General features: G+C 56.8%; 1 protein-coding gene across 1 annotated transcript; it reads right to left on the minus strand.

The window, feature by feature from the left end:
* Nucleotides 1-2,012: 2,012 nt before the first annotated feature.
* On the minus strand, nucleotides 2,013-9,673 carry LOC110481559 (homeobox protein not2). The gene is made up of 5 exons (XM_077782558.2): nucleotides 9,444-9,673; nucleotides 7,171-7,193; nucleotides 5,782-5,990; nucleotides 3,981-5,029; nucleotides 2,013-3,913 (listed from the first exon to the last, which is right to left on the minus strand). Exons 1-4 carry the CDS (start codon nucleotides 9,671-9,673, stop codon nucleotides 4,871-4,873), a joined length of 621 nt encoding a protein of 206 aa, XP_077638684.2. The 3' UTR covers nucleotides 2,013-3,913; nucleotides 3,981-4,870.
* Nucleotides 9,674-10,210: the final 537 nt, after the last annotated feature.

The raw sequence follows: 10,210 nt of genomic DNA on the forward strand, positions 1-10,210 counted from the left end.
GACCCGCCGGGCAGCGCCTCTTCCTCTTCCTCCTCCTCCTCCTCCTCCTCTTCCTCCGCCGCCGCCGCCGCCGCTCCCCTCAGGGGCCCGCGCCCGCCATCGCCGCCTCAGCCGCGGGGCGCGCGGGGCCGGCCGCCATCTTGGCCCCCCGCCACAGCGGCCGGGCAGCGCCCGAGACAGAGAGAAAACAGAGAGAAAACACCCTAAAACACCCCAAAACAGCGCCGGAGCGGCCCGAGACAGAGAGAAAACGGAGAGAAAACACCCAAAACCACCCCAAAACAGCACCGGAGCGGCCCGAGACAGAGAGAAAACAGAGAGAAAACACCCTAAACCACCCCAAAACAGCGCCAAAACAGAGCGAAAACACCCCAAAACAGCGCCAGAGCGGCCCGAGACAGAGAGAAAACAGAGAGAAAACACCCTAAAACAGCGTCAAAACAGAGCGAAAACACCCCAAAACAGCGCCGGAGCGGCCCGAAACAGAGAGAAAACAGAGAGAAAACACCCAAAACCACCCCAAAACAGCGCCGGAGCGGCCCGAGACAGAGAGAAAACAGAGAGAAAACACCCTAAAACAGCGTCAAAACAGAGCGAAAACACCCCAAAACAGCGCCGGAGCGGCCCGAAACAGAGAGAAAACAGAGAGAAAACACCCAAAACCACCCCAAAACAGCGCCGGAGCGGCCCGAGACAGAGAGAAAACAGAGAGAAAACACCCAAAACCACCCCAAAACAGCGCCAGAGTGGCCCGAAACAGAGAGAAAACAGAGAGAAAACACCCAAAACCACCCCAAAACAGCACCGGAGCGGCCCGAGACAGAGAGAAAACAGAGAGAAAACACCCCAAAACAGCACCGGAGCGGCCTGAGACAGAGAGAAAACACCCCAAAACAGCGTCAGAACAGCGCCAAAACACCCCAAAACAGCGCCAAACCGCCCCAAAACAGCGCTAAAACACCCCAAAACAGCTCCAGAATAGCCTAAAACAATGACAAAACAGCACTAAAACACCCTAAAACAGTGTCAAAACACCCCAAAACAGCGCCAAAACAGAGCCAAAACCACCACACCACCCCAAAACCGGGCCGTGGCCCTGCCGCTGCCACCCCAAATGACAGAAGTTTGCTGCCTGTCCCCGGTCGGTTATTGATATTTAATGGTGCCAGGCAGGGTACAAGTTCCCCCTCACTCGAGTCTCCCCTCGGGGAGAGAGGCAGCATCGCCCACTGCCCTGTGCACCCAAAACTGCCCCAACTTCCCCCAAAAAAGCCGTCCAAGCTCGCTGCTGTGGCCATCCGCCCTCGCCACCTCCTGCCTGGGGCTCTGCAAAGCCTTAAAGCCCAAAGTGTTTGGTTGTATTTATTGATTCACGGCGCTGCGCTCACCCCGCTCGCCGCTGGCCAGGCGGGGAGCAGGGCTGGGAGCTGGGGGCGATTCCCCACGCGGGGCTTTGGGGAGCGACTTGGTGTCACTTGGTGTCACTTGGTGTCACTTGGCGTCACTTGGCGTCACTTGGTGTCACTAGATGTCACTGTCGGCTCGTGGCACCGGTGACAAGGCGGCAGCTGCCACTTCCATGCCCGGGCCCGCGGCTGCAGCACGGCCGCAGGACTGGCCGCTGACCCACAGCGTGGCCGCAGGGCTGGCCACTGCTCCGGCCACCGCTCCGGCCACTGATGCGGCCACTGCTGCGGCCACTGCTGCTGGCCACTGCTCCGGCCACTGCTGCAGCCACTGCTCCGGCCACTGCTGCGGCCACTGCTCTGGCCACCTGGCCGGGGACAAGGGACAAACAGGCTGCAGGGCTGGCCACTGCTCTGGCCACTGCTGCAGGGACAGGGGACAAACAGGCTGCAGGGCTGGCCACTGCTGCGGCCACCCGGCTAGGGACAAGGGACAAACAGACTGCTAAACTGGCCAATGCTCTGGCCACCCAGCCTGGGGACAGGGGACAAACAGACTGCCAGACTGGCCACTGCTGCAGGGACAGGGGACAAACAGGCTGCAGGGCCACGCTCCCTGGCCGTGCTGTGGGATCCAGCGCAGGCTGTGCTCCATCACACTGTACCCATGGCAGGGACAAGGACAAGGCACAGGTGGGACAGCGCTGCCGTGACTCCTGTTGTCATGGAATATTTATGTGGGAAAAGCCCACTAAGACAAATGAGTCCGATGTGCCCTGACACTGCCAAGGCCACAACTGAGCCATGTCCCCATGTGCCACATCTACAAGGCTTTTAAATCCCTCCAGCGATGGGGTTTTCAACACTGCAGCTGTGACCACGCTGCACAGCCCTTCCTGTGAATGAGTTTTCCCCAACATCCAATATAAACCTCCCCTGTCACAACCTGAGGCCATTTCCTCAGATATTTCTTCATGGAACGCAGTGTAATGGGCATTGGAAAGGACTGCCCAGGGAGGCGGTGGAGACCCCATCCCCTGAGATGTCCAGGGAAGGCACTCAGAGCTTTGGGCTGGGGACAAGGGGGGATTGGGCACAGCTTGGGCTCGGTGACCTTGGAGGGATTTTCCAGCCTCAGTGATCCTGAAATTCCTCTCCTCCTGTCCCTGTTCCCAGCCCGACCCCCCCGGCTGTCCCCTCCTGGCAGGAGCTGTGCAGAGCCACAAGGTCCCCCTGAGCCTCCTTTGCTCCAGGCTGAGCCCCCTCAGCTCCCTCAGGAACTCTCCATTCCCTTCCCAGCTCCTCAGGAACTCTCCATTCCCTTCCCAGCTCCCTCAGGAACTCTCCATTCCCTTCCCAGCTCCCTCAGGAACTCTCCATTCCCTTCCCAGCTCCTCAGGAACTCTCCAGCCCCTTCCCAGCTCCTCAGGAACTCTCCAGCCCCTTCCCAGCTCCCTCAGGAACTCTCCAGCCCCTTCCCAGCTCTGTTCCCTGCCTTGGCCATGCTCCAGCCCCTCAGGCTGGCAGGGCAGGAGCTGCAGAGTTTTGGCCACATCCACCTGCAGACTCAGGTTCTTGTTCTCCAGGAGTCTGAGCAACCCATACTCACCAGGCATGACTGCTCTTAGAGAAAATGTAGTTTTATCTCTGCAGTAACCAGCCCAGAGACAGTAACTCCCTTTTTCTACTTTGATATGGGGTCATCAATCAATTGAAATAAAGATCTTATGTATGTATTTTGTCCAAAATAGTTTATTAAGAAAAAACCCTCAAACTCTTTTGAGAAGGATGAAAATACATTTGGTGGGGTTTTTTTTTGTTACTCTTTTCAATTGAAAATTAAAGTGGATAGTTGGAAGTTTTTCCATCTGTTTTTTGTTTTTACACTCATTCCATCTCTCTTTTTAAAATGAACTCCATTTTTATCAAGAGAAAAAGCAAATAAATAAGTGACAAACAAGGCAAACTAAAAGAAGGTGTTTCTATAAATAACAATATAAGAGTAAAGTGGTATACAGTGTTCTAGGTCAGAAAGAGACGGAATAAATTATCCTGAGCTGATGGGCCGTGGTGGCTGCTGCCTTGGGCACCCGGAGGAAGGCAAGGTGCCAGCCTGAGTCCTTAGTCCTGGCCCCCCAAAGCCCTCCCTACCCCCAGAAATCCAGCTGTTAACCGCATCGGGCTGCTCCAGATGTGCTCGGAGCGCTCCAGGTGCTGCGTCCCAGGGCACCTGCAGGGATAATGAGGAGAGAACAGAGCAGCAGCTGGCCGAGGCCACGGTGGCACATCTGGCCTGGGGCAGAGGCCGGCGGCTGCAGCCGAGGGGTGGGAGCTGCTTTTTACTGCTGCAGCCGAGGGGTGGGAGCTGCTTTTTACTGCTGCAGCCGAGGGGTGGGAGCTGCTTTTTACTGCTGCAACCGAGGTGGGGGAGCTGCTTTTTACTGCTGCAGCCGAGGTGGGGGAGCTGCTTTTTACTGCTGCAGCCGAGGTGGGGGAGCTGCTTTTTACTGCTGCAGCCGAGGTGGGGGAGCTGCTTTTTACTGCTGCAGCTGAGGGGTGGGAGCTGCTTTTTACTGCAGCCCCCAGCCCTGCACCTCGGCCAGCCCCGGGCAGCTCCCTGCAGCAGCACACACCCAAACACCCACACACACCCACACACACCCTGAGCAGTGCCAGGGACACACCACCGGGGCTGGATCCAGCTCTGGGGAGCCCTGCAAAGGCACAGATACAGCAAGGCACTGACAGGACGAGGCACTTCTGCTCCAGGGCAGGGTTGGACCCTGCCAGGAGTCTGTGCGTGGCAGCAAAGGACGTCCCCACTTGGGGTATTTTGGTTGTGATTGATCTGAATATCAAACATGGGAGTCAAGTTGAGAAGAAAAAGCCATCAGGGAGATTCTCCTCCTTCCTCCTTGGAGCACACAGCCACACATAAGTGACTCGGGTTGGTTTGAAATGTCCTTGTGCTCAGAGCCATCAGAGACAGATCCCACTGCCTGCCCAGCATCAGAGACTCTCTGACTGTCACCCCAGCATCAAAATCATCCTGTCACCCCAGCTACAGAGTAACCCTCTGATTGTCACCCCCACACCAGAGAAACCGGCAGATTGTCACCCCAACATCAGAATCTCCCTGTGATTGTCACCCCAGTGTCAGTCACTGTGATTCTCACCCCAGCACCAGAGACACCCTGATTGTCATGCCAGCCTCTCTGCTGGAAGCTGTTTGTGTGTCCTGGTGCTTCAGGAGCAAACAGGAGATCACCTGCCATCAAGTGATGAAGCCCCAGGAATTACAGCACTTGGCTGTAATTTGAACAGCAGCCAGTGAAACCTGGGGGGTTCCTTCCAGCCAGCTGCAGTTCAGTCCTGTAGCTCCAGCTCTCAGATCAGTCTTGTTTGGACCAAAGCAGCACAGACACGTCCCCAGGCATCAAAAACCAGCCCAGTCTCTTGGCTGTTCAAAGCTCCACGTCCACGGCGTCCTCCTCGTGGTCCTTGCTGTCGGTAGAGTCGGCGCTCGCAGGCTGGATCACCCCGAACTGCGACAGCTTCGCCGCCTTCTGCTCCATGCTCTGCTTCCTCCACTTGATCCTCCGGTTCTGGAACCAGACTTTGACCTGGATGGGAAGTGGCACAACAGCTTAACCCAAAGGCTCCAGGAGCCTTTGTCCAACCCACGAGTTCCTTAAAGTGGGGATCTGCATTATTCCAGGACAGAGGGAGGTGAAACTACAGAGGGCACAGTGGTGATGGGAAAGGATCAGGGGACAGGGGGAGGCAGCTGCACTGAGGTTCTGGCGAGGGAAGTGAAGGAAGCAGCTCCCTAAGGAACCCCGGAATCCATCCCCAGGACTGCAGTTTCCACAGGCCATGATGAGATGCCCAGTAATTATCCCTTGTCCCCAGAGCTGGCCTTGTTTTGCTCTCCCTTTCCCCCAGCTGAATTTAGATCCCACTGTGGAAGATCACCTGACTCCTTCTTTCTACACTTTCCACACTAAACAAGCAATTTACTGTGGGAGGAGCAGGAACTCACACGGCAAAGCAGGGAAATAATTATATCCAGTGTCATAAAAGGACACTTGAAACAGTCTCCAGAGGATCATGACAATGCAGACACAGCAACCAACCCAGCTCCAACTCTAAAGCACAGCAGGGTTGTGCTCCTGAATGCTTTTTGTTCCACTTCATGGATTCAGAAATCTTACCCAAAAACCATCCAAACTCCAGGCCCGTCTCTTCTCCTGGCAGCAGGGTGTCCCACAGGTCACTTTGCACCGTGTCCTCCTCCCACCACGCTTCCCAGCGGGGCCATCAGCAGAGAGCAGCCCCAGGACGAGTTCCAGCAGCTCAGCTCCCTGTCCCTTACCTGGGTCTCCGTGAGATGCAGGGTTGCAGCCAGGTCCACCCTCTCCGTGCCCACCATGTACTGCTGCTTGAGGAACTCCTGCTCCAGCCGCTCCAGCTGCTCTGGTTTGAAGACCGTGCGGACTCTCTTCATCTTGCAGGGCCCCCCCGACCTCCAAGGCCCAGCAGGACCCAGAGGGTTGGTCCCGACACAGTGAGACAACTCCAGACCTGTGAGAAAGCAGCAAAAATTGAAGGGATCTGCACTAAAGGAGCTGGGAGAAAGCACCAAACCCAGCAGGGATGTCCCTGCCCTGTCCCTACTCAGATAATCTCATCCAGGCTGCTTTTCCCATGAAAAGCTGGAGTAGAAGAACTTTTGAGGGCCTGTTTTATGGTTTTACCCTCAGGGTACACCAAGGACAGTCCTGGACATGCACAGCCAGACCCAAAGAAATCAGCACTTAGTGAGGTGGGCAGGATTTGACCTTTGCCTGCACGGGACCTTTGCAACAGGACAATGAATTGCATCAAGAGCTGCAGAACACAAAAATCCCACCTTTGTCTCAAGAACCTTTGAATCACAAATGTTCAAAGCTTGAGAGAGTTGACCCCAGCCTGGCCCCTGGTTTTCCCTTTCCCTTGGCACACAGGCTCAGTGTCCAGGATCCAGCTCTCATGCAGGACCATCCTGCATCCCGGTAAAGTTGCCAGGGGTGGTGAGGATTTAGCAGTACTAACAAGTGTATCTGACCTGTCTCCTCTCCAGCTGTGGCCTGAGGATAACAGCAATTAGCATAAATTAACATACAATCCAACACCAGCACTGCCCTGGCACCTGACTGGGAGCAGGTCTCCCCTTCCCCAGTCCCTCATCCCCCATCCAGCCGATGTTCCAGCCGATGTTCCCCATCCAGCAGATGTTCCCAATCCAGACGATGTTCTTGCTCACTGCTGAGCGCCCAATCCTTGCAAATCCCTTCCCAGCCCCGCCATGGAGCCCGTGCCCAGCTGATTGCCCTGCAGATCTCCTCCAGGGCTCACTGCACAGCCCGTGCCCAGCTGATTGCCCTGCAGATCTCCTCCAGGACTCATGGCACAGCCCAAACTGATTGCCCTGCAGATCTCCTCCAGGGCTCATGGCACAGCCCGTGCCCAGCTGATTGCCCTGCAGATCTCCTCCAGGACTCATGGCACAGCCCAAACTGATTGCCCTGCAGATCTCCTCCAGGGCTCATGGCACAGCCCGTGCCCAGCTGATTGCCCTGCAGATCTCCTCCAGGACTCATGGCACAGCCCAAACTGATTGCCCTGCAGATCTCCTCCAGGGCTCATGGCACAGCCCGTGCCCAGCTGATGGCCCTGCAGATCTCCTCCAGGGCTCACTGCACAGCCCGAAGGGTTCAGGAGCCACAGGAGCCACCAAGGCCAGCGCTGATGGCACCACCACGGCTCCTCCGAGCACCCGATTCACTTTAACATGACCACTAATTACAACCAGTGGGATTTTCCCTGTGGAAAGCACCGGCAGGATCAGGCCATTAATGGTCCCCATGTCTGCTCTTCAAATTATTGTGGCAAGCCAGGTTTCTCCAGCTTTTATGGAAATACTGCACATAATGATCCCCATTCACACCTGCTACTTATCTCTCCTTTAATGACTGATCTTGTCACGTTTTCCAGGCACAAACCTGCACCTTGACCTACTTATTTTCATTAATTGGGTGTAAGTTCTGCCTGTGTTTAAGGATTTGTGGGATGGAGACCTGACAGCTTAACAGCCGTAATTGCACTTAAAACTATTTTCATCATTAAAATCTTTTCACCCATCACTTTTTGTTTCTATTTTAACGCTGGAATAATAGCAAGTATAATTTCCAACATGAAACGCTGAGTGGAAATTGCTCTGCAAATCGTTTAACTGTGTTTTCATACCTGGATGTTTGATATAATATAAAGATTAACACAATTCTGCTGATGCTGTCTCATGAAAGAAATAATATATTAAATAGTTGTGCTAAGTACTTTGTAAAAGATCAGCAAATGCTTTTGGTGCCAGAATATTGTCGCATCAGGATCAAATCTGGAGTTCCTTATCCACAGAGAATATGGGCCTGGCTGCAGGTTTTGCCTGGACAGCAGCAAGATCACACTCTGAACGCTAAAAAGGAATACCTAATTTCAAGAAAAATACTCTGAATGGAGATACTTTGTTAAAATCACTTGGCCGTTGTCCTTATAAAGTTCCAGTAAAAATAGATCCTGACATATCAGGAAGTATCATCCATCACCACGGTGTAAATTTTACCCACCGATCAACAAAACCATTTTCCTTAGATGCTTCTGCAATAAAAATATGGAGTTTTGGCGGCCAAGTGCCGCAAAACTCTTGGCAGTTTCATTTCTGTGAGTGAAAAATTGCGGGGAAAGCAAAATTAAAGAGAGATGAGGGTAAATTTGGGAGAAGAGGGACCCACACAGCAGCAGAGGTGAAGAAATTAATTTTGGGAGCGAGGCTTTGAGAAATTACAGCAGGTTTTTGATTAAAACTGGCAGTGAAGTGCCTTCCTGATATATGAAAGGAGAAATAAATGCCAGTGTGTGCAAAGTCACCCGTAAAATCTCGTGGAGTCACAGACTGCTTTGGGTTGGAAAGCTCCTTAAAGATCCTCCAGTTCCAACCTCCGACACCTTCCGCTAGCCCAGGCACTGGAATACTGCTTTTAGCGCTCCCACTTTTCTGTTACAGCTATTGCAGGTTTCTGGCTCCACCTCAAATGCAAGCAGCGAGTTTGGATATCCTGCACCCGGGTCCGGACTGCGGACTGAATAATGGATTAGTAAAACCCCATAGCATCTTCAGGAATCAACCACACGCTCTTTGTCAAACTGTTCAGAGACATCGGGTGTGTTAGAACCTGCCTCGCGATATCAAAAAAATTAACAAATAAACAAAAAAAAAACCCCCACATAAACAGTTCCTTTTTGGTTTCGCTATATCGATCACCTCCAGAGGGGAAAAAACGCCAAGGAAAGTTTTCCCTGCCGCGTCCCCGACCCGCAGCCGCAGCCCGAGGCTTCGGCCGGGCCGCTCCGGGGCTGCGGGAGCGCAGCGGCAGCGGGGCCGGGAGTGTGGGGGACCCCGAGCCCGATAGTCCCAGCGGGGAGATGCCGGGGCCGGGAGTGTGGAGGACCCCGAGCCCGATAGTCCCAGCAGGGCGATGCCGGGGCCGGGAGCGTGGGGGACCCCGAGCCCGATAGTCCCAGCGGGGAGATGCCGGGGCCGGGAGTGTGGGGGGACCCCGAGCCCGGTATTTCCCCGCGGGGCGGCAGCGGGGCTGGGAGTGTGGGGGGACCCCGAGCCCGATACTGCCAGCGGGGAGATGCCGGGGCCGGGAGCGTGGGGGACCCCGAGCCCGGTATTTCCCCGCGGGGCGATGCCGGGGCCGGGAGTGTGGGGGACCCCGAGCCCGATAGTCCCAGCAGGGAGATGCCGGGGCCGGGAGTGTGGGGGACCCCGAGCCCGATAGTCCCAGCAGGGAGATGCCGGGGCCGGGAGCGTGGGGGACCCCGAGCCCGGTATTTCCCCGCGGGGCGCTGCCGGGGCCGCTCCGCATCCCGTCCCCGTGCGCGGCATCCCCGCTCCCGTCCCGCCCGGCCGGCCCCCGCTCACCTGCGCCGGGCCAGGGCCAGGGCCAGCCCCAGGGGCCGGGCAGCGGCCCCGCTGCCGCCGCCGCCGCCGGGGCCGGCCCGGGTGCGGGTCCCGCCGCGGGCCAGCGCGGGGCGGGCGGCCCGGGGCCGGCGGAGGCGGCGGGGCCGCGGCGCGGCGGCTCCCGGGCGAGCAGCGCTTCGATGTGGAACGGGGTCTTGGGGGGCGGCGGCCCGGGCCGGGGGCACGCCGGGCTCTGCAGCATGGCCGGGCCGGTGCGGCCGCCGCCGTCCCGGCCGCTTATATGGAGGGCGGAGGGCCCGGGGACAGTCGCACTCCTATGCAAAGAGGCGGCGGGGGGGCGGCGGGGGCTGCACACACCCCGCTGGCCGCCGGCAACACCCCTGCGTGCACCTCTGCTTCCCTGCCGACACCCTGCCTACACCTCTGCATCCCTACAGACACCCTGCCTACAGCCCTGCTTCCCCCGACACCCCTGCGTGCACCTCTGCTTCCCTGCCGACACCCTGCCTACACCTCTGCATCCCTACCGACACCCTGCCTACACCTCTGCATCCCTACAGACACCCTGCCTACAGCCCTGCTTCCCCCGACACCCCTGCGTGCACCTCTGCTTCCCTGCCGACACCCTGCCTACACCTCTGCTTCCCTACAGACACCCTGCGTGCACCTCTGCATCCCTACAGACACCCTGCCTACAGCCCTGCTTCCCTGCCGACACCCTGCGTGCACCTCAGCATCCCTACCGACACCCTGCGTGCACCTCTGCATCCCTACAGAC

Source organism: Lonchura striata, chromosome 4 (genome assembly GCF_050655825.1).
Source record: "Lonchura striata isolate lonStrDom1 chromosome 4, ASM5065582v1, whole genome shotgun sequence".
NCBI lineage: Eukaryota > Metazoa > Chordata > Aves > Passeriformes > Estrildidae > Lonchura > Lonchura striata.

Coding starts and splice junctions, on each gene's coding strand:
- LOC110481559 (XM_077782558.2), bottom strand. CDS start 9,673: ATGCTGCAGAGCCCGGCGTGCCCCCGGCCCGGGCCGCCGCCCCCCAAG. Junction 7,194..9,443: donor TGGGGCTGGCCCTGGCCCTG/GCCCGGCGCAGG, acceptor TGGTGCCATCAG/CGCTGGCCTTGGTGGCTCCT. Junction 5,030..5,781: donor TGCATCTCACGGAGACCCAG/GTAAGGGACAGG, acceptor CTTCCCATCCAG/GTCAAAGTCTGGTTCCAGAA.